The 23,570-nt window shown below is 50.3% G+C and overlaps 1 protein-coding gene across 5 annotated transcripts in view; it reads left to right on the top strand.

Moving 5' to 3' along the window:
* The window catches only part of Ttc28 (tetratricopeptide repeat domain 28), a 184,204-nt gene that overhangs the window by 104,988 nt on the left and 55,646 nt on the right, over window positions 1-23,570 (top strand). For all 5 annotated transcript variants that reach the window (XM_059249011.1, XM_059249012.1, XM_059249010.1 and 2 more), the window contains exons 3-8: window positions 9,291-10,632; window positions 11,802-12,325; window positions 15,471-15,580; window positions 17,131-17,260; window positions 19,067-19,285; window positions 20,938-21,103. In XM_059249011.1, the coding sequence (XP_059104994.1) occupies window positions 9,291-10,632; window positions 11,802-12,325; window positions 15,471-15,580; window positions 17,131-17,260; window positions 19,067-19,285; window positions 20,938-21,103 (2,491 nt within the window). The remainder of the gene's footprint in view (window positions 1-9,290; window positions 10,633-11,801; window positions 12,326-15,470; window positions 15,581-17,130; window positions 17,261-19,066; window positions 19,286-20,937; window positions 21,104-23,570) is intronic.

Below are 23,570 nucleotides of genomic sequence, written 5' to 3' on the forward strand. Positions count from 1 at the left end.
TGACCATGTGTCCCTGCAAGTGGTGACGTAGAGATAAAGAAAGTGAGGTACGAGGCTGGTGGGGTCCTTGGAAGAAAGATCTGTGTAACAGCCCGGCACCATAACTGCCACTGCACTACCTCCAGGGTGTGCAGTGTTCAGCGGCTCCTTCCCTGGTGATGTAGAGAGCTGCTGACGCTGTGGGTTCTCCTGGAAAGGTCTGGTGGGTGGGGCCAAGTAGCTTATAATTCATTCTTTCAGTATTGGGGACTTTAGGGCTTTTCCCCAAGAGTCGCAGATCTGTCTCATTTATTCCTGCCCCAAGGGCAGGGTGACAGCTTGACACTTGAAGCCTGGCTCAGGGGAAGGCTACAGGGATGATTCTCACCTTTCTGTAGCCAAGTCCTGGCACAGAGTAAGGCCTCAGTCCTTGGAGCTGTTAAAATGGATGTCCGAGCCTTCAGGAACAGGGGATGGGAAGATTGTAAGAGCCAGAGGACCAGGGAGTTTGCTGTGAGGTTGTGTCTCCCAGTAACATCAGAAGCTACACTCATAAGTCTCACCAACATGGCTGCCCAAGCATGAGCTGAACCAGGACAACAGACATCTCAGAGTAGAAGGGGAAAGAGCATGTGGCTGCTGCCCTACACAAAGAACTATAGTCAACTAAGGAATGCTGAGAGAGAGAAACAGTCTTCCCCAGAGAAGAGCACACCAATTTGTTATCCAATACAAAATACTCAGTCCTGAAACATACTTACAAGTAACATAATACAGACTGAGCAGCTCATATTTAGGAATATGTATGTCTTCACACACATGCATGTGATAACAGTCAATGAAAAAAAGAGGCCATGAATTTGGAGGAGGGTGGAGGGGGAGCTGTGGGAGGGCTTGTAGGGAAGAAAGGGAAAGGGGAAATGTTATATTATAATCTCAAAATAATTTTAAAAGACATAGAATAGAGGTGGAAATTCTAGAAGGAAAAGGTAAATTTTGTGTGGGTGGCCAAGATGAGTCATGGGAAGAAAGGTGAGGAACATGTAAGAGCGAAGGCTGCAGTGAAGGCAGAATGGGCAGAGCTGATGCAGGGGACTGCTGGATAGAGACACAGAAGACAGATGAAAAGGGTAAGGATGGCTGAGGCGGAGTTGACCTCTTCTCTCCCCGCGCCCTCATGCTGAGCTGCTGTGCGTTGGGGACTTGTGCCACCAAGGCACGTCTGGTCCTGCATCAGCTGCCCCGAAACAGGGTGGCTGTCCATCCTCACCCTTCACCCATTTCAAATGGACCCTCTTGTCCTGCTTGTTAGGACCATGTGATTCCATCCCAGCCCTTCTGGGAATGGCTCAGTTATGGTTATGTGGCGAAAGAAGAAATACTAGCAGAGCTACTGAGCCAAAATAAATTTTATTCCAAAAAAACAGATCTGTACACAGCGCTGTCTGCTGCCACTTCCATTACTCAAAGCCTGAGGAACAACGTTTGCATGTTTTACACCCACATTGAACAGCCTTGGCCTGACAAGGCACGGAGAGCTATCATCAGATTGTCTTTATGTTCCTCAAAGCACCTGGCCGCATTTTAAATTCCACACATAGAACATGATTTCAAATAAATAAATAAAACAATCCACGTCAAAGTAAAACAAACAACAAAAAGCCAAACAGGCCCAGGCTATCAGGAACTAAATGTCGGCAGTGATTATCTCAGTTACCAACATGGACTGTATGAGATCTAGGGAGATGGCCCCTTCAGTAAAGGGCCTGCTGTGAAAGCATGAGGACCTGAGTTCGGATCCCAGCACCCATGTGAAAATCAGGTGTGGCGGCATGTGTCTGTAATCCCAGTAATTTAGGGGTGGGCGATCGATCAGACAGGAGGGTCCTGTAGCTCCTTGCACCTCTGGCCTCTGTGTACATATGTACACACATGTGCTTCCTGCACACACACAAACATATACATATGTAACCTCTCTTTTAGATAGATAGATAGATAGATAGATAGAGACAGACAGACAGACAGACAGACAGACAGCTGACAGGCTCCCTGCCTCTGCCTCCCAAGCATTGGGTTTACAGACATGCACCAGGAAATCTTTCAGCTGTGAACAGATGATCTAGTCCTCGTGAACAACAGCCTAAATAAAGGTGTGCTTCCTTTTGTCCCCACCTGCTCACCTGGACCATGTACCCTAGGGTGCTTGTGATGCTCCACATACTGTAACATTCAGATCGGTGGAAGGAAACTGCTTCTGTTGCATTGTGTCAGAAGCAAAAGCCTTTCCAAGACCCCAGAAGACTTCTGTTTTTGTTTTACTGGTGACAGTAGTGCCATTTAACAAGCCTTGGCTGTAAGGGAGACTGGGAAACTGATGCTTAGCTCTTTAGCATCACTGGCAAAGGCAGATAGGAAGAGGGCAGAAGAAAAACTGAGGGTCAGAGGCTTGGGATATGACTCAAGGGTCTAGTGTGAACGAGGCCTTGTGTTCTATGCTGCTGACGACAATGACTGATGGTGATGGTGGTGATGATGGTGATGATAATGGTCATGGTGATGATGATGGTAGTGGTGGTAGTGATGGTGGTGGTGGTAGTGATGGTGGTAATGATGAATAAGTGTTGGCTAAAAGCCTTTGCTACCTACCACAAGCATTTAAAAAGTAATACTTTTGTAATTGTAAACACACTATTGTGGTCATCTTTGAGTCGACTATACTGTCTCAATAAATGTGAAAAACAGAGCGAAAGAAAGCCATGGCAGCTGAGAGGGGGCTTGAGATGAATGGCCTCGATGCTGTCCATGGCTGCTGTCTCAGACAAATTGGCTGGCACCTTGACTTCCATGCACAGACTGTAGTTCTCTATACCAGGCAGGACAGACTGGCAGACAGAGGAATCCATCCCCTCCCAACACACTAGGCTGTGACATGTTGAGATCTAGCAAATGTTTGGAATAGTCCAGTGTCAGCATGAGCACTGAGTTTTCAACCCAAACATGAGTTCTTGAGGAAACAGCACCTTTGCAATGGTCACGAGAGCCCACCTAGGGGCCTCCCCGTCCCCAGTAAACCCCTCAGTCAAACAACAAAGGGGAGACTGACAGTTCAGTCCCCCGAGTCCTTTCCATGTTTTTGATGTTGCCCTGACGAGAAGCCCATGTACTAATAGAGCAAATGAGCAGAATGCAGGGGTCACTTGTTTTGATAACATTACAACAGACTGGCTAGAGCTCCACTCACTCCGAGTTTGAATTTTCAATCCAATTTGAATTTTAAAAAGAAGCTTTTCAGATCCGACGGCTTCAGGAAAGCAGATTCCATAATTTGCTCTCAGCCTCGCTAGGAAATTCATTCATCTTGGCAATTGAATTACAAAGTGAAGTCATTTTGAAGTAGTGTCCTCTTGGCCTGTCCTTCCATTCCTCTTTCCTGTCCATTCCCAGTGTTCCCTCTGGTCTGGGCAGACCCTGCCATCCTCATCTGGTCTCTGCTAAAGGAACAATGCTGCTTCTCACCCAGATAGTATGACTGGATTCCGAAGCTGCTACTGCCACAGACTGAGAGCGCACAGTGACCCAGGGCAGAGTGTGGGGTAGTGGGGCAAGCCTAGACTCTATCACTTCTGTGAGTGGTTTCAGTGGTAGCCAGCCATGCTCCCTTTGTCCTACAGTGAAATGAGATGTTGAGGTGGCCAAGGTCTTGGGAAATGGACAGTACTCTAAGACTTAGATGTGATCCAGTCCACAATTCAGCAGGTATTTATAGAATATTGGGTGGCAGAGTTTTTGAAGTGTACCTGGAAAGATGTATTATGCAGAGTCATGGGCCTAATGCTGAGAAGAGTCTCACTCTACAGTTCAGGCTGGCATCGAGCTTGTATTGACCCTCCTAGCTCTGCCTCCCAAGTGCCAGGGTTATAAGTTCCACTCCTTCCCTTTTCTAACAGCAAATTTTGATCAAAACCTTTCCCATCAGGCCTGAGGGCATGTGACCACATTCCCGCCACTGAAGCTTGTTTATCTGGGTCAAGTGCAGACTTCCATGGTCTCACTGGGCCAAAGGTGGGGATTAGAGCATTTAGAGGCACAGGTACCCAAAAGCTTCTTGGGTACACTCTTACTGGATGTCTCTCCTTCCCCACAAACTTTGTTGGATATAGTGTAAATTGCTAGGCTTGGGCAGCTTATCTTGGTGGCCCATCCATCAGGCTGTGTTGGTTCTGGTACCGTGACGAAGCTTAGTGGCCAGCAGGGTGGTCATGTAGCCCTCAGGCAGTTCATTGGTGCCAGCCAGCTGGTGGCCCCTCTTCCTGCAGCTGTACCATGGAAGGAAGTGTCAGCGAGGTTGCACAAGGGGACTCCGGGATGCTGCATTCTAGCTCCTGATGCTCCTGACCTCAAGGGAATTCAGCTCTTCTCTACACTGGCAACCCAAGTTCCTTGACTGTGCTCCACTTTTCCTGGATAGAGAAGATCATACCTGGATGAAGAAAAGGGTCAGATTGGGTGGGGTAAGGGGGAGGGAGAGCGGGGGAGGGGCTGTCACTAGAAATGTCCACTACAGCCTTAGCAAGGGAAGAAAGACAAGAGCATGTCGTGCAGAAAAGATGAACAGGACAGACTGGAAAGGTATGCGGGGTGCCTGCAGGCTAGCACAGCCCCGGAACACCAGCAGGGACATCTGGCCTGGAGGTGGTAAATGACACTTTAAGTGGCTCACTCTTTGCAGGTCTGAAATAGCTCAGAGAGGTCGACTGGTCCAGCCGTTGAGGCTCAGCCATCAGAGGAGCTACCTTACAGTGTCACAGTCATTCCATCCTAAGCCATGAGACCAACTCCCTGCACTGCTCTGAGGCATCCACCTTTTTTACTGTGATCCCAAATGGCACCCAAGCATGCTTTGTCTTCTCCAACAGTGACTAACAGTGGGCTTGCTTCCCATCAGATGCCCTCACAGCGTCCGGCCCAGACTGTTAGGGATGACAGGGCCTCATTCCTCCTACTTCATCATCATTGTGGAGCATCCTTTCCCAGCCGCCCCCTTGTCATAGCTTTAATTACTATTTCTCCTACTTCATAATACAATTAATCTTTCCCTCTAGCTGAGATTTACAACCACAGAGGCCCAGGGGATTTTTTGAGCAATTCACCTACAGCCTGGGTCTCTGATTACCCAAAGGGAAGTAGGAGGTGGGGCTGTGTACAAAGCCCATTGAATATATATGGGCTTTAGGGTGGCTTCTTGTCGCTGTTTACACAGCCCTAGACATAAGGACAGTGTCAGGAGGGGACCACGGAGCACGGTGATCTATTTTCTTAAGCTTATGTAAAAAGACAGGTGCTTCCAACACAGTGTGCTTGTGGGAAGGCAGTGGGGGTGTGCAGGGTTTCCCCACCTGACTGCTGACAGTCCAGGGCCAGCTGACTCCATCACTGGGGGCTTGTGGTAAGGACAGAATGCCACAGCATCAGGAGTGCATGCTGGGGCAGGGCTGCTCACCTCTCGGTGGCCTCCCGCACTGACAGGAAGGATCCAGGACAAGGTAGTTGCTTCACAGACCTGTCTCCAGTGTCCTCCTTCAGGTATGAACTTGGTGGTGTGTTAATCCACTGTTGAGGCTAGCACACTAGTGATCCAGTCTCTCTCAGCAGCAGCACCAGCTGCGACCCGACCCCTCTGCACATGGGCCTCAGGTTGTTTTGAGGCATTTCTGAATCAGGCACAGGCCGCCCCTGAAAAAGCCTACCTTGCCATCAGACACCTGCAGCTGATAAGGTCAGATGGTTAGTGAATTTTGGAGTCATCCCCCATTTGAAAATGTACTTTGCTGTCCAACTTTGGTGAAAATAATGGAGACTTATTCACAGGGACATGGCTAGTTCTAACACTCTGTTCTTGTGCCTTTGATTTTAGCTGTTTACTGGGCCTGTCCCCAAGCTTTGAGATAGTTTCAAAACCATGTAGAACAAATGTATGTGAAAACCTGAAAGGAAGATCCAGGAATCTCAAGTTGATAGGAAGGGTCTCTGGATCAGAAAGAGCAAGTGCAACACACCATGTCCCCTCCCACCCTAGACAGTGTGCAGGTCACGATCATGAGCTAACACAGGACACAGTACTGTTACCCCAATCTGCGCACGATGTCCTTGCACCTCAGGTAGGAATGAGACCTGGTAACTAGGGGGTCCAGTGACCAGTTGATAACTTCCTCTACTGAATCAGGCCTTGGCTACACGGAAGTCTCCTGATCCAAAGGGGGCTGCACAGAGCACACAGTGCCAACTTGTCTGTCTAGCTTTATTATGTAGCTGTTAGGAGAATAGTGTAACAACCCTGCATGCTGATAGTCTGATTTTCCTCATCTTGTTCCCTCTATTTGCATAAATACCCCATGACCCCCAACTCCTAGGATAAGTGAAAACACAGCTGGGACTCTGAGCTGCTTCACCTGTAAATAGTTGCATGTGCATCCCACTGAGAACCTACCCAGCCTGGCTGCTCTGCTGTGCCACGCTTTCCCTGGAAGGAGGCACATGGGCCTGTACAGCCAATGGGACAGGGGTCCATGAATTCTGCTGGTAACTCCTTCTCCCCGAGACTTGCTCACAGCACTCACAAAGCCTGGAGTGGGGAGGTGTCTTTTCTGTTTCCCAGACCCCATGTTTCCTATGAGGACAGCTGGGCCTTCTGCTTGAAAGCAGAAGAAAGAGCAGGTTGGCTCCAACAGCCCAGCTTGGGCACTAATAACAAGCAATAAGAAGTGGGGCCCACTGTGTGTGTAAGAACCCAGGCTCTGCTTCCAGAGAGCTCAAACGAGAAGCTGCCAGAATGTGCTGCTCAGCTGTAATCGGTATCATTTTAGTGGAAATATTTTCTGCCTGGTCTGTCCTAGTCACACCATCTGGGCCTCCAGAGTGTGTCGAGCTTGTCATCATGGTCCTCACCTCAACTTCTGAGGTAGATGTTATTATTCCCACACAGGTAATCCATAGGTGGAGACCCAACATGGCCACATATACATTTATAACCCATGTCCTCTCCCCACATACCTGGTGAGGATTCAGCTTTGTGAGGCTCTTCTGCCCCACTAATCTTCATTTAATTCCCTCCCTGCAGCCCATTGTCACCTAGGGCACCCCACTGACAGGCCCTCTGTAAGTCTTCATCTGAGTGATACCCTGGAAAGGGCAGGAGGAGCGGCAGATTACCCCTCAGCGTGTGCAGTCATTTGCTGGCAGCTCCTGGGCTGCTTTTATGTTGCTTCAACAAAGAGAACAGCTGCCAGGAGAGCACACTGTCCCTACAGAATGCCCCAGACTGGCAGCAGCCGGAACCTGCCATGGGGGACACAGCAGAGGGAGAGGCTAGCTCAGCTTGGCCAGCCTCTCTGCCCTTGTGTGTGTGTGGAAGCTGTAATTTTGAAAGCCCTCCTCTGGTTCTTTGTGGGCCTGTGGAAGATAAGGAAGCAGCAGCAGCTGGCTGGAGACCAGATCGGTTTGCCATGACCAGCAGGCAGCTTCCTTCACAAATCATTGCAGCCCTGGGCAGCCATTATCATCCCAACTGCTCCCTGCTCACTACCCAGACCCTTAGGCCAGAGTAAGAGAAAGAGGCTCCCCTTCTGGTGCCTTGTTCATTGGCCAAGCTATCTTAGGTGTTATTCACAAAGCATGATACATATGTGTTGCTAATTATGTTCCTTTCTTTCTTTGTCTGTTTTTGAGACAGTCTTATGTTGGCCTTGAACTCACAACCCTTAACCATGAGTGTGCCACTATGGCTAGTTCTCATTCTGCATCTCTAAGATGATTATAATCTGACTTAATTATTTCTTAAAAGGAAGGGGGCAAATACTTTTGTTTTTAAAACAAAAACAAGAAAGTAAAGGCTCAGATACATTATATGTCTGTCTTGTCTCCTGGACCCTCATCTGAATGGGTGTGCTCATAAAACGAGACTTTTGATTTTGTCTAAACTTGTGTGCATTTTCTATAACAGGATGCTTTCCTGATGTGTGGCCAGGTTCCTGGAGAACAGGGTACAACCGGCCGTGTAGAATGGCAGGGGTAGCAACAAGTCCTAGTCTTTGGCGGATGGAGAAAGCTACATGAAGTCACACTGCCCCCGGCAGCCTTCTCTGAAGGCCTTTCTCTCTTTCTTCCCCATGTTTCCCAACCAGCAAGCGATCATACGGACTTCTAAAAAGTCGCCGCAGTAGAATCCAAAGGCTGTGCAGGGGTTGCTGCGTGTAAAGGTGGCCCTGGGAGGAACAGGGAGAGCAGGGCCAGACAGGGCTTGCACTCACACACAGTGATGCCTGGCTGGGCAGATCATTTGTAGAAAGAAGGTGGTAAATGATTCATTTTGTCCAAGGATGCTTGAAACCATGAAGCCTGAAGGCAGCTTAGGAGGACAGGCTAAAAGTGGGTCTTTAACTGCAGTGTCTCCAAGTTCCCACTATTAAAGGGCCCACCATGTCGACACCACGTCGAATGGGCATTTCTTCCTGGGAAGCTTGGTGTCTCCAACCCTGCCAGGGTCTGAAAGCTGTGCCACTTCCAGAGAGCAAGCTGGTGACATCTCCTGCTCCATGACTGGACACAACCCCAGAAATGTCACTTGTCTTATGGGATCAGAGCTCGGACTCCTCCCATGCACACACAGCCGCTTTGCCTGTCCAGCACAGGACTGCAGAACAGAGCCCCACCCACCTGCACGTCACCATGCTTTTACGGTTGTTGTCCTCATTTACGCCCAACAGTTGGTGTGTTCAGGTTCAGGGCAACCGCATCTGTAATGGGGGTGCTAAAGTTTTTATTTGCTAATTTAGTGTAGGTAAAATGGTTCTACGGGATTGGTTCGTTTTTGCATTTCTCTGATTATTAAAGGATGTTAGTGCCCCCTTCCTCTCTGGTTCTTTTAGTTGTCTGTTGACATTTACTATTCTTTGCCTACCCTAGTAAATTGGGATCTTGATATTTTTTTCCTTTTAAGCTAAACTGAATTTTACAACAATTTTTTCACAGCAGCTGTTACAATTTTTTGTATATGTCTCACATATTTTCTAGTGTGTTCTGTTTGCCCTTTAATTTTGCGTGTTTATTTGTAAAATATTCTCATTTTTGTCATCAAATCTGTTAGGTTTTCCTGGTGGTTTAAAACGTGGGAAGCCACCCCCTCTGTGGTACTGACGAGTGTTCAGCCTCCCCCTTAGTCAGTCTCAAGCCTTTGACTCAGGATTGCATTCACCTTAGATTGAGCTGTAAATCACACTTTCTCTTACCTTCTGTTCTCTTCCCCTTTATTCCAGGGATCATCCACCAGATGAAAGGCGATTACGACACGGCCCTGAAGCTCCACAAGACCCACCTGTGCATCGCCCAAGAGCTGAGCGACTACGCAGCCCAAGGCCGCGCCTATGGGAATATGGGCAACGCTTACAATGCCCTGGGCATGTACGACCAGGCTGTCAAGTACCACCGTCAGGAGCTGCAGATCTCCATGGAGGTGAACGACCGAGCCTCTCAGGCTTCAACTCATGGAAACCTGGCGGTTGCCTACCAGGCCCTGGGAGCCCATGACCGGGCCCTGCAGCATTACCAGAACCACTTGAACATTGCCCGGGAGCTTCGAGACATCCAGAGTGAGGCCCGGGCACTCAGCAACCTGGGGAATTTCCACTGCTCGAGAGGAGAGTATGTCCAGGCTGCACCCTACTATGAGCAGTACCTCCGCCTTGCTCCTGACCTCCAGGACATGGAGGGAGAAGGAAAGGTCTGCCACAACCTTGGCTATGCCCACTACTGCCTTGGGAACTACCAGGAAGCTGTGAAGTACTATGAGCAGGACCTGGCCCTGGCCAAAGACCTTCATGATAAACTGAGCCAAGCAAAAGCCTATTGCAACCTGGGCCTGGCCTTCAAGGCTCTGCTGAACTTTGCTAAAGCTGAGGAGTGTCAGAAATACCTTCTGTCTCTAGCCCAGTCCCTGGATAATTCCCAGGCTAAGTTCCGAGCCCTAGGGAACCTGGGAGATATATTTGTCTGTAAAAAGGATGTAAACGGTGCAATAAAGTTCTACGAGCAGCAGTTGGGCTTAGCTCACCACGTGAAAGACAGAAGGCTGGAGGCCAGTGCCTATGCAGCCCTGGGTACCGCGTACCGGATGGTCCAGAAGTATGACAAGGCCTTGGGTTATCACACACAGGAGCTGGAGGTCTATCAGGAACTGAGCGACTTACCAGGGGAGTGCCGGTCTCATGGGCACCTGGCAGCTGTCTACATGGCCCTTGGAAAATACACAATGGCGTTCAAGTGTTACCAGGAACAGCTGGAGCTGGGGCGGAAGCTGAAAGAGCCAAGTCTGGAAGCCCAGGTATACGGCAACATGGGCATCACGAAGATGAACATGAACGTGATGGAGGATGCCATTGGCTACTTCGAACAGCAGCTGGCCATGCTGCAGCAGCTCAGCGGGAACGAGTCTGTGCTGGACAGGGGTCGGGCTTACGGCAACCTGGGGGACTGCTACGAGGCCCTGGGGGACTATGAGGAAGCCATTAAGTACTATGAGCAGTATCTGTCTGTTGCCCAGAGTCTGAACCGCATGCAAGACCAAGCCAAGGCCTACCGGGGTCTCGGAAATGGACACAGGTAACACGGACAGGGAATGGGGCTAGATACAGTTGCGAGGAGAGGAGCCATGGCAGGAAGGGCAGCTGCCACCTACAGGGCAGGTTGTTCCCACACCTCTCATTTGGCTTTTCAACAATTCGTTGAGTTAACTGGGTGATAATATTGCTGTCACGTATGAAAAAACTCTAAAGCCCAGACAGGGTGGGTTATTACCTGAGGTTACTCAGCCTCCAAAGACCAGCTGAGAGTCAAACCCAGGGCCCAGACTTCACATTTATTGCACAGTGATCAAGATGCAAGAGTTTGTATGGACGGGAAGATGGATGGACCTGCTTAGCTGACCTTTGTGAGTGCTTCCACACTTTATGACTGTGTTTATTAGTACAGCATCGGTAGCTGCCAGTTACTCAGCCCTACCTGGTAACAGAGGGACAGGAGACTGGTCCAGAGCACCAAGCCTCACCCATGCTGGGCACTTGCACAGCTGCCCTAACAGTATCCCAATGCTGTACTAAACACATATCCATCTTCTGTGGAACAGGGGAAACTGAGGCTCAGTCAGTGAAATCCACACGCCCAGACAACTGGCTCCGTCTGCCACCAGAAGGCATTCTCTTCTCTTGATCATATTGTCTCTGAGCAGCACAAAAAAGGCTCTGTTGGCCAAGAGAGGCTTCCTTCCAAGAGGGGAAACCCAAGACGGTGCCTATGTGTACAGACAGGGCCTCCTTGAGGCGTGGGGATCAGGGCTCCTGGAGTGGAGGAAGAGGTCAGACTAATCGTCACCCATGGACTGCTCCAAGAAAGTCAGGCTGAGTGATTTACAGCTCCTGTAAAGTGATTTCAAAAGCACCCTTCTAAGCAGTAGTGGAGGCTGGGAGGCCCGAGTCCCAGACCTTGCTATCATCGTGCCTATTAATATATTTTATGTTTCCTTGGGGGTGCACATCCCACTGAATTGCAGGCTCTTGGGAAGGTCACTAAGGGATGACTTTTGAATTGCTTTCTAGATTATGAAATTCCTCTGCATCTCACTCTAAGGGCACATGATAGATTTTAGCTAGAGAAGGAGTTAAGAGCTTCTGTAGTAAGTGACAGTGACGAATGCTTTTCATTTTCTCGGGGGCTTTAGCATGTCTGCACCTGCACGGAATGATCTCATTGCTTCTCTGTCTGCATCCCCACAGGGCTACAGGGAGCTTGCAGCAGGCCCTCGTGTGCTTTGAGAAGAGGCTTGTGGTGGCCCATGAGCTCGGGGAGGCCTCCAATAAAGCTCAGGCCTATGGAGAGCTGGGAAGTCTCCACAGCCAATTGGGGAATTATGAACAAGCCATTTCCTGCCTTGAACGCCAGCTGAACATTGCCAGAGACATGAAGGACCGAGCCTTGGAGAGTGATGCGGCCTGCGGCCTGGGGGGTGTCTACCAGCAGATGGGGGAGTACGACACGGCCCTGCAGTATCACCAGCTCGATCTGCAGATTGCAGAGGAGACAGACAACCCCACATGCCAGGGCCGAGCCTATGGGAACCTGGGTCTGACCTACGAGTCCCTGGGCACATTTGAGAGGGCTGTGGTCTACCAAGAACAGCACCTGAGCATTGCGGCACAGATGAACGACCTGGTGGCCAAGACCGTGTCCTACAGCAGCCTGGGAAGGACGCATCATGCCTTGCAGAACTATTCCCAGGCAGTCATGTACTTACAGGAAGGTAGGCAAAAGGCTCTACCAGGGGAGACTCAGTCACTTCTACTGAGTGAGGGTCTCACAGGCCATGCCATCCTCACCAGGGGTTCCTTAATAGTTTCAAGGTGTCTCCTTGCCCTGCCCCAGCTCTCTGGACTCCAGCTGCCTTCCTCTCTCTGTTTTGGTACCTGCCCCTCGCCTGCTTCCCAAAATAGCTGATACCCTTTGCTTGTCAGAGCAGCAACTGGGCATACAGCACATCCTCACCAATTGGATCCTTAAGACCTGGGGGTATAAAATCATGAGGGTCTACTTCAGAAACATGTCCAACTGCCCCAAGCCCTCACGGCTTACAGTTCTCAGCTCAGGCACAGTGGCTGCTAGCCCAGAGTGTCTACCTGGGGCCTGGCCAGGCTCCTTCTGAGCGTTTGCACAGACTGATATCAAGGAGCAGGATTGGAAATTGGGCCCTTTGCTCCTCCACTGCGACCAGAGTCTGTCAATTACCCGAGGCCAGTGGGGCCTCACATGTCCTTCCTACATGAGCCAAAGTCTCAGCAAAGGGGTTGCCTTTCTCCTCCATACTGGGATGGCCCTGCTCTTGTAGCCCTCAGAAGCGCACAGGGTCTCTCTGGGTGGGTGTGGGTGTGCTGTGGGGGGTGGGGGTGGCTTGCCACTCACCAGTGAAGGACTTGGCTCCAGGTTTCAAGCAGAAATATCTTTGTAAGGGCTTCCACCTGCAGTCCCTTCGGCCAGATTTTAGTTCTCACAGCAATACTCAGACTGCCCTTTTTACCACCTTTTTTCTTTTTTATTCTTTCTTTGACTGTGTTAGCTCATTCCACACACCAGGCAGATTTGCTTCCAGTGAGCTGTACCCCCAGCTCAAGAACCCTTCGTTCATCTCCATTTTCGCAGCTACAACACCAAGGCTTGGAGAAATACAGTGATTTGACGCTATTAAGTTGGTTCATTGCAGAGTGGGCTCAGCCCGTCTGGAGTAGTTTCTGACCTCACAGAAACTGCAGGGTGGGGCAGCTGGACCCTGTTGTTCCCCCGCCCCGGGGGAAGTCCTGAGAGTGGGAAGCAGCTGGAGCTGGCATTGGTGCTCTGTACAGCCCTGCAGTTGAGAAGCTGCAGCCACTGTCCTACCCCCGTGTGGCTCCCGCTGCGCAGGTGGGGCCCTGTACCTGTAAAAATGAGCCCCTAACTTTGCTTAAATTCTAGCGTTGTAACAGTCCAGCCACGTAGGGGTGGTTTTCAGTTGAATTTGTGAGACCCAGCATCCAGCATTTGCAATAAGTGCTTTATTGTTTATTCCCTTCTGAAATACTGCTTCCATGCAGCAGCTGTATGACTGGGCATTTGTCACATAATTCTATATTTATGGAAAACTCTGCAACTCGTTTTTATTGTCTCTTGTGATAAGTCTTACAGAGATCTAAAAACTCCCCACAGTGGTTGTTTGGTGGAGGGGGCCTGTGACCAAGAGTTCCACGTGGGCCTAACCAGGTGTCTCTAATGTGCTCTGAGCAGACTCAGGGTGCAGAGCACCCAAGGCTCTCTCCAAGTACTGAGCAGGAGGTCCTGCAGCCTCCTGCAGCAGAGGGCAGTTCAGCGGGAAGTCACCCCAGCTTTCAGTGGGGCTGTGGACCAACATCCCCTGCCTGCCCTGTGAAATGGAACCCTGTGTGGGTCTGAGTCCAGACAGATCCCAGATGATATGGCTGACACAGGCTAACACCACCACTTACATTCAGCTCTTTCTATGTCTGGAAACTAGAAAAGGAAGTGGGCTCAACCCAGTGACTACCTGGGGCTTTGTTACAGTGCAGGTGAGCAGGCCCTCAAGAGTGAAATGGTCAGGCTCCCAGGAGGCAGCTCCAGTGCATCTGCCCAGTGGCCTGCGGACACCATCCTTGCTGGGGACACAGCAGGAACCCAGCAAGGTCCCTCTCTCACAGAATTTGTCTTCCAATGGTGTTGCCCAAAGGACCATACTTCTGGCTCAGACCCAAGGGTTTACCAGACATCTGCACTGAAGGGTCAGTGTGGCAGGCCCTTGAAGGTTAGAACAACCAAAGCCATCCTGGCTCTCCCCAGAACTGTTGTCCTTCGTGTGAATTATTTACAAATTCTTCTGTTGCCCACTGGCATGATTTAAACTCAGAATGCTGCCTCTGAGCTCTTTGAGTCATGTGTTTTGAAATGCATCATGAGTTAGGAGGCTGGCCCTGAGCACCACTGTTCACAGCAGCCATCAGCTGACTCAGGACCTCTAAAAGGAATCACACAGGCCCAGAGTGCTTGGCGCTGGCTTCCTGCCCTGACTTAGATGAGAGGGAAGCCCTGGCTTATGTGTACAGTTGAGCTGTGAGAGCCATACGGCGTCTTCTGCAGAGGCTCCTGCTCTGTGCAGAGAACACTGGAATGCAGGCACAGTGACCCTGAGACCCGCATAGTGACCAATACAATCAACGGTTACCGTCAGACTTTGCCCCCACAAAGCCCTGGAGGTGGCTGGTGTCCTGGAACTCCCAAGCTTGCTGTGAGTGACCCACACTGCAGGTGCCTATGTGAAGACCGTTAAAATGAAGACAGTCATTTAAGCCTTCCGGCTCATAATCGTGCTTGCTCTGCAACCCCGCTGAGGCACATCACAGTCTCGGGCTTAAGGGACGAGTGGATAGGACACGGAGCATGTCAGCAGCTGCAGGAGCAGGGTCCAGCTGCGCACCATCCCGCTTTCAAGAGACCTCATGAGTCTCTTCATCCTCGCTCTCAGGATGCTGCGGGGTGAGATAGGAAGGTGTGTGATCTTAGCCTCTGTACCTATCAGGAAAAGCTTTTCCCAGGCAGATGATCCTATCAGCCAGGAGTTTTCATTTGCTAAGCTCAGCGTTTTGCGTCTGCGAGGGCAGCCAAGTTAGGGTCCATTGGTTCCTGTTTCTGCCTGCCCCACCAACCTACCTGCTGCCAACAGCCATCACCTGGGCTCCTGCTGCGGCATCTCACTTCCTGTAGCCTTGGAAGGGTACTCTCCCCAGGCTGGTTTGGCCCTAGTCCTGCATTCCCTACGGCCACACTGTTAACATTCCTTACATGCAGCTGAAGCAAAGGCACCATTCCGTCCCTCTCCCCTCTCCTTATATTCCCTTGTCTGTTTTCAGGTTTAAGGTTAGCTGAGCAATTGGGCCGAAGAGAAGATGAGGCAAAAATTCGCCATGGTCTTGGTCTCTCCCTTTGGGCAAGTGGGAACCTGGAGGAAGCTCAGCACCAGGTAAGCAGAACTCTGGCCTGGAGAGCCCAGAGTGTCCGCATGGCTCCGCGTGGCTGCGGGCCTCTCCTGCTGATGTATAAGGCTCCAGCCTGAGAGCCGAGTCCCTGCAGCTGCCAAGACCCAGTCACCCATGGGGCAGACTTCTCAATGGTTTCTCGGATCCTGGTGTTGGGCACTGTTTCCCATGGTTAGTGTTTAACACAAAACCGCATTCTTCCGTAGAGAGGTCGGGTCGGGATGCATGGCTCCTGGTTTAATGTCCTTGCAGGTCTCCAGTTAGGGCAGAGGGCAGTTAAGTCCCCATTGCCACATGTGTGGAGGTGGCTGAAGACACCCTGTTGTCATGCTGGCTGTGGGTGGTGCATAGATACTTGCTTTAAACTCATCCCTCGACGTTTGAGTGAATGCTATGAACCATGTGCCAGGCAAAGGGGATCCCTCTATGAGCAGAGTGAGGCTTCTATCCAGAGGAGCAGCCTGAGCGCATGCCGGGATGCTAGGGTGCAAAGCTGTGTGCTTAGAAGTGTTAGAGATCAGAGCTGAATGAACAGCTCAGCAGGTAAGAGCATTTGCTTTTGCAGAAGATTTGAGTTCAGTTCCCAGCACCCACATGGCAGCTCATAACTGCCTGTAACTCCAGTTCCAGGGGACCCAATACCCTCTTCTGACCTCCACAAACACCTGGAGATGGGTGCAAGTGGGTGCTCACGAACACCAATAAAAATTAAAAATCTTTTTTTAAAGTATTAAAGGGAATTTAAACGATTGTCATTTCCTACATACAAGAATAAAAGTTTATATTAATGCAGCAACTTACAGTTTTGAAAGTACTTCTACTTCCCGAGTTATTCCTGAAAATCCTCTGGGAAGATGGAGGACAGCTTTATCCATGGAAGAAAGTGAGGCTCCGTGTCCTGGCCAGAGCCTGACAGTGGCTGGGTAGCAGAGCTTCGAGCACACGCCCCTCTCTGCTCTACTCCTCCTGGCTCCATGCCGAGTTTGTATAACTGTGGAGCAGTGGGGACAGGGTCTTCAAGGAAGTGTCAGCTGTCTGGTCCTCAAGGTGCCCACGTGAGTGAGATTAGCTCGGTGGAGACAAGCAAAGCCTGGTCTTAGGAGAGCCATGTTTGGGCTCTGGGCCACTGGGCCACCTACAGTCTCATTGGCCAGCCTGGTCTGTCTCCAGTGTACCCAAGGCCTGAGCGGGAGGGTCCTACTTGTCTGGTGACAGAAGTAAAGTTTTCTTCATTGTTTTAATCAAAACCAGCTCTTGTTTGTGTTGATAACTGATTAAAATTTATTTTTAAATTTCAGACCTTGAGTCCTAATCTTTCATATCCCTTCATATGTCCAACATTGATCATGTAAACTATAGTTAACTGGGGCTGAGGAGATAGTTCTTCAGATGCACAAGGACCTGCCTGGCATTCATCCTTTCAACCCCTTTAAAAGGTGTTTTTAGGTTGTGCACCCCGGTATGATCAAGAGCTGTCTCGCATCTGTAAATGGCTGGGTTATGAAGCGTGGGTGACAGTCTCTATCCCTTGCAGCTTTATAGGGCATCGGCCTTGTTTGAAACGATCCGGCATGAGGCACAGCTGAGCACGGACTACAAGCTCTCCCTCTTCGACCTGCAGACATCATCGTACCAGGCCTTGCAGCGGGTGCTTGTCAGCCTAGGTGAGAGCAGCTAGTGTTGTGTGTGTGTGTGTGCGTTTGTGTACACAAAGCCCTGCGTCCACACTGTTCAGTAGTGAGAGTAATGGCTGGCCCTCAGCACAGACGATGAAGCCACACCCCGCTATTGGACAGTCATTTGTTTATTCAGCAGAGACTGGCAGATCAGTGGATGCAAGTGCCAGGGAACTGGTGAGTTCAGAGAGTGCACACTTAGCTTGTGTCATGGGCCGTCGTGGACACTGGTGGATGAGTCCAGTGTGACAAAACTCAATGACAGGAGAGCAGTTGAGATGCTGAGAGAGCAGAGCAAGTGTCCCTCTGCCAGAGACTCCTGCACCAGGTGTCCCTTTTACCAACACTTGCTTCAAGCCCCGCTCAGGTCCTGTGCTGAGAGGACAGTGGCCTCTTCTGTTTTCTCAGCCATGCATTCTTGCTACCTATTGCTTGTCCTCTGAGAGCCTGTGCCTTGGGCTGTGTTACCCAGTCAGGGTTCTTCCCACCCACCCCCAGCCGTGTATTGCAAGGCACCAGAGCAGTCCACAGCCACCCTTCCCTGGGCTTGGGTGGCCAGTGTCCCCTTCTTGGCCCTTCCATTGCCTGCCACTTCCCAGAAGATGTTTGTGTGAGTTACTCGGCTATGACAGAACACCTGACTTACAGAAGGCTTGTGTGGGGTGCAGTCCAGCATGGGGGTGCCGAGGCGTGGCGATGACAGCAGGAGGCGATTGGTCACATCAGTCATAATGCAGAGAGATGAATGCTCAGCTGCTTCCTCTGTTGTCTTTGTATTCAATCTGAGACCCCAGCTCATGGGCTTTGCTGCTCAGGGGTGGGTCTCCCTTTGTCTGTTAAAGAACCCTTCTAGACACACCTAGAGGTGCCTAGGTGGTCCCCAGACCAGTCAAGGTGGCAGTGAAGATGGACTTCACGGTCAGTGCTTTGAGCATGTGAAGCCTTTCTATCCACCTGTCCTTCCCACACATGTAGTGCTCAAGTTTCCCCTTAAAAAATGAAATGGCTCTTGCCTGGGATTGTAATTTATTGACCATTATGATCACAGTATTAAATCTTCCAGGACTTTGGGGCTGATTTTCCAGTGTGCACAGAAATTGTCCTGCTGTTCCAGTTAATAAGTTAATAGAGTAAAAGAGGCTATCTGCATGCTCTCACATAAACCCTCTTTCTAAGGCTGCCTGAACAGCAGGGGTGAAGCCTCCCTGAAGAGCCATGGCAGCTGTGGCTTGAGCTCCCTGCCTTGGTCTTCTGTCTCCTTAGCCCTTGCTCTGCAACAATTCCATGTTGGTGTTTATCCTCAAGTCGGCCCTCTGCAGTGGACTCCCCCCAGGAACCTGTGGCTTCATGTCGTGCTTTCACACTGATGCTTCAGCTTTCAAGCAGCAGAGACATGTGCAGTGTCTTAGAGGAGACGGGCTAGAATGTATACTGAAAGGCTGAAGGAAAGCTTGGAAGAGAAGTGGCTAAAAAGGGATCTCAGGCTTCAGCCCTTGCCCATGGGATGATAGGAGCACAGACAGGGTTGAATAGGCTCTCAGCTGTAACAGCGGCAATGCCACCTCCCATGCAGGCGGTGATAACCAACACCTCCCCAGCATCTCCACACTTAGGACCTCACTGAATCCACTGAGCTAGGTGGGCGACTATCATAATCCCTTTCTGGGAGTGGGCCTGAAGCAGTGTGCCTGTGATTCCACCACAGCTGGCACAGAGGCAGCGGGTTTCCTTCCCCAGGTCAGAAGGGTACTCAACTACCCCCTGAGTGAGCACACCTGTCCCTCTGTCTCCTAGGCCACCATGATGAAGCCCTGGCCGTAGCGGAAAGAGGTCGGACAAGGGCATTTGCTGACCTGCTGGTGGAAAGACAGACGGGACAACAGGACTCCGACCCCTACTCGCCCATCACCATCGATCAGATCTTAGAGATGGTTAACGCACAGCGGGGACTGGTGCTGTACTATTCCCTGGCTGCAGGCTACCTCTACAGCTGGCTGCTCGCTCCCGGGGCAGGTGAGGTCTCTGTGAAGCACAGGAAGTGAGGAGGCCAGGGGAGGGGCTGGGGGAGAAGGTGCCATCTCCTAGGTCAGATGAAGGAAAAGCTTAGCTGCCATGGTTATCCCTCAGTGGGGCATCCTAATCAAACAGCCCAAGGAGTTGCTGCTCTTTGCCATCGGATGAGGACATGCCCGACCGGGAGAACTACGAGAATGGCTAATGGGGCAGCCTATTTACAGGCAGCTGTTAATCAGCTACTGAGTAAAGATCACACACAAATGAGTTCTTTCTCCATGTGATTCGGTCACTGTGACCCCTGGTAAAGTTAGACACCAAAGTGATGACGATTCTTGTAGTTTATAAGTAAAGCTGTAAGCTTGAATTTCTGAGTTTAACAGAATTAATTTGTTTTTTACTAGTTCTGTTGAAAACCTGTTTTAGAAGTAAAGATCCTCTTTATTAAACCAGCACTGAACATGCAGGATGTAACAGTTTCACTGAATGCAAAACTACTAATTGGCTGTGGGGCCATATTTTTTGCATAATAAAATGTTGATGGCTTCACCATGTTGGAGACACACCAGATCCAATTAGAGTTTATTGACTGGAGAAGTGGGTCTTATAATTGGGAATCCTGAAGAATGGCCTTCTTGAATATCTGTAAAAAGTTCAGCTGCCAGGGAGAAGTGACAGGCTTTCTCTCCATCTACAGTAAAGGCCACGGTGTTGGGGAGACGGCTTCTGAGCATGTGTGCCTGCCCTGCGTTAGCAGGACCGTCTTCCCCACAACCATGCTCACCTGGGCTTTCCACAAACACCGTCCTCACTCTTACCCCTAACCTTTTAATGCTGTGTTTTAAGTTTTTTTTTTTTTTCTGGTGACCTAATGAACGACATCTGTATCCCTGCCCCCTAAGCAGGGCTCACACTCATGCGCACAGAGTTGACGGTCAGCAAATGTCAAGTGCCTTTTCTGTAGAGGCTGCATTGTTGGGGACATGTTTGACAGGTGGCATGCCAGATCCATGTGACAGCGAGCCATGTGTAACGAGGTGCCTGGTGTGTCCTTTTTTGTTCTCTGTGCTGCTAATGAGACTGAAACTTTTGCCAGGGCTCTGATCCAATCGGAGGACCAGCGTACCTCATTACCATATGAGGACAAGGCCTATGCTTATTGCCAGGAAGCCATTGTGGGCTGCCTCTGTTTCACAGAACTGCCTTCACCCTCCCTTAAACCATTAGTGGCCATTGACCAGTTGGTTTTGTTTTAAAATGTCTATATGCTTATTATGGCTTGCTTTTGTGAAATGAAAGGTCTTTTATGTGTTTCCACTTGGCTAGTTCTAGATTTGTTCAGGATTTCAGCCTCTGCTGGGGCTTGATCTCGCACACCCATCACGAAGCAAGATTCCCTACAGCATCATTCTGAAAGTGCATAGAAAGCTGTCCGAACTCAGGGCTTTTGCATGCATCAGCAGAAGCTAGCCTGTGTCTTCATAGTGTGGGCTGTGAGCAAACACTGCCCCAGTTTAGAAAGCCTAAAACCACGGGATCCCAGCATGCTTGGTAAAGAAGTCCCACAGCACCCGAGTTCCCCTCGCCTACCTTCTCCCGATCTCTCCTGCTACCCAACCATCCATGACGTTACCATGCTTACCTTGTTGCAGGAATCCTGAAGTTTCACGAACATTACCTGGGTGATAACTCAGTGGAAGGTTCCAGTGACTTCCAAGCCAGTAGCAGTGCGACTCTGCCCACAGCAACCAGCTCCGCACTGGAGCAGCACATTGCCAGCGTCCGGGAGGCCCTGGGGGTGGAGTCTTACTACTCCAGGTAGGAGGCTGTGCCTAGTCCATCTTTGTTCCAGTTTGGGCTTTGTGGGCAAGGACTAGTGAAAGAGACCTTGTGGGAATTCCATGCATGTTTGGTCAGTACAGTCCCTGCAGCAGACAGTCACATGTCCAGCACGCACGCCCCCGGAGGGCAGTCTCTGCTCTTTCAGCACTGACTGTAAGCATGTCTGTGAAGGTAACATGACAGCTGACTGAACAGAGGCTCTATGTGTCGCTGATGAACAGAAGTGTACAGATCTGCACGCTGGAGGGCTGAAGTGGAGAGAGTTGGCCTCCCAAATATCAGGGCTGGGGACAGAGGCAGCTCTCTACAAACGGGGTGAGGGAAATGTGCTTCTGGTGGTGTTTCACTACGATGCTGTATGGAAAATGGTTTCCTCCAAACACTTCCTTCAAAAAGAAACTACCAAAGTATATTTGTAATCACCCAGGTCCTCAGGCAGTGATGGCCAAATGTTTCATTTCTCGTGAAAAAAAATCTACTCAGTCTAGATAGGGCATCACCAACAGATTTATTCCACCCAAGTCCAAATTGGTAATTAAAGGAGTTTACGGGGCTGCCCTACAGAACACGGGCAAGAGGCTACTTACAAAAGCATGACTGATCCCTGAACACCTGCATTACCAAAACATCCCACTTCAGCTGTCTTCCGCATCCTATCCACTCCAGATGGGCATGAAAAACCTGTGTTCCATACACCACATCTATCCCAGGAAAGCAATAGATACTGCCAGTGACTGTCAGATTGCTGGTGCCTCCCAAGGCCATGTGCAGTGGGGGCAGGATTTCTTACAGCTGACTAAAGAGAGGGTGAATGGCTGGAGTTTCTGGAGAGGGACCACTGGCCTTCTCTCCATGAGGGAGCATCAGCAGGCCTCATCCTTTGACAGTCTACTGGGTCGCCCCAGCTTCTCTGATGAAGACAGTCCTGGGCAGTGCACCCAGCACCAGCTGTCCAGAGGCTCAGTGGCAAGGACTTGTCCATGGCAGTCAGCGTTGGGTCTGGGCAGAACCTCTGCTTTGGTCTAAATGGCCTGGTACCACAGAGGCCAGGGTGTCTCTGTGCTCTCCTGGGCACTTTGCCTGGCTCCAAGTGTGGGTGCTTGTTGGGGTGCCTATACACTTACAGAGGGGATCTTACATGAGAAACAGTATAACCACAGGACAGTGTCACACCAGAGCTATTAGGGGACAGAATGGCCACCTGGTTCAGATCTCCTTTCCAACTGAAATCTGTGACATAAGTGAAATGGGACTTGCTGGTGTCAGAGCCATGATCAATCAATCCAGCCCTCACCCAGACAGACTTCGCGGCCAGGCCTATTCTGTTCTTCATTATCAAATTAATATCATATTTTGAGAAAATAGCCAAATCATATAAAAATGTCATTTTCTAGCTTCTGTTTCTATGAAGGATGAACAGGTATTGCCCATATGCACACTGTGGTCACTGTGCATCTCAGGCTGGCCTGGCCTTGGGTCATGCTGTGGGGGTAACAGGGGTCGACCCTGTAGTGAACCACAAAGATATGCAAGTATGGATGCCCTCTGAGGTTTAAATCATAAATGCCTGGAAGCTAGGTCAGACGAAAGAGAGATAAAGCCACATCTGCAGACAGCACAGCACGCGTGCAGGGTGACTGGGCTGCTCCCTGGCCCACGGGATTTCATGCTTGAAGTGAGAAGTAAAGGGAAGAGCTGACCAGCAGAGGAAATGCAGAAGGGGCAGTGAGCATGCCAGACCAGGCAGGGCCCACCTCTAACAGTGTCAGAGGACTCAGAGGTCGAAGTCTATCACAAGGCTGGTCCCCTGTGAACGTGAAGCCATCGTGCTCTAATCTTTATTCCCCCACCCCAGGACTGGAGCAACTGCTCTGTACAAGTCTCTGCTTTTTGCCAGATACTGGGACAGTGGTGACCAGGGCAGGCAGCCTACTGGCCGACCTGCACTATGGTCAGCAGCAGAGTGATAAAAAAGAGACTAAAATTCCAGTGAGTATACAAATGAAAATACAGGTGTGTAGCTGGAAGTTTTCCTGTGTCCTGCCCGGCCCTGAGATCCCGCAGCCGCTTATAAAATAATCACTCAGAGGCTTATATTAATTACCAACTGTATGGCCTATGGCTTTAGCATATATTAGCTAGCTCTTTCATCTTAAGTTAACCCATTCCTATTAATCCATATGTTGTCACGTGGCCATGGCATTACCGGTCTGCTGGCATCTCTGCTGCTTCTGACTTTCTTCCCTCTGTATCTGCTTGGATTTCCCACCTGGCTGTAAGCTTTCTTGCTGTAGGCCACAACAGCTTTATTTATTATCCTATGGGAGCCACACATATTCACAACATACAGAAAGACATCCCACAGCACAGGTATGGCAAGAATGTATGAGCAGGGAGTAGCCTGCACTGGGAGCTCCAGAGGACCCTAGTGAGATCCATGCTT

This window comes from Peromyscus eremicus, chromosome 23 (genome assembly GCF_949786415.1).
Source record: "Peromyscus eremicus chromosome 23, PerEre_H2_v1, whole genome shotgun sequence".
Classification (NCBI taxonomy): domain Eukaryota; kingdom Metazoa; phylum Chordata; class Mammalia; order Rodentia; family Cricetidae; genus Peromyscus; species Peromyscus eremicus.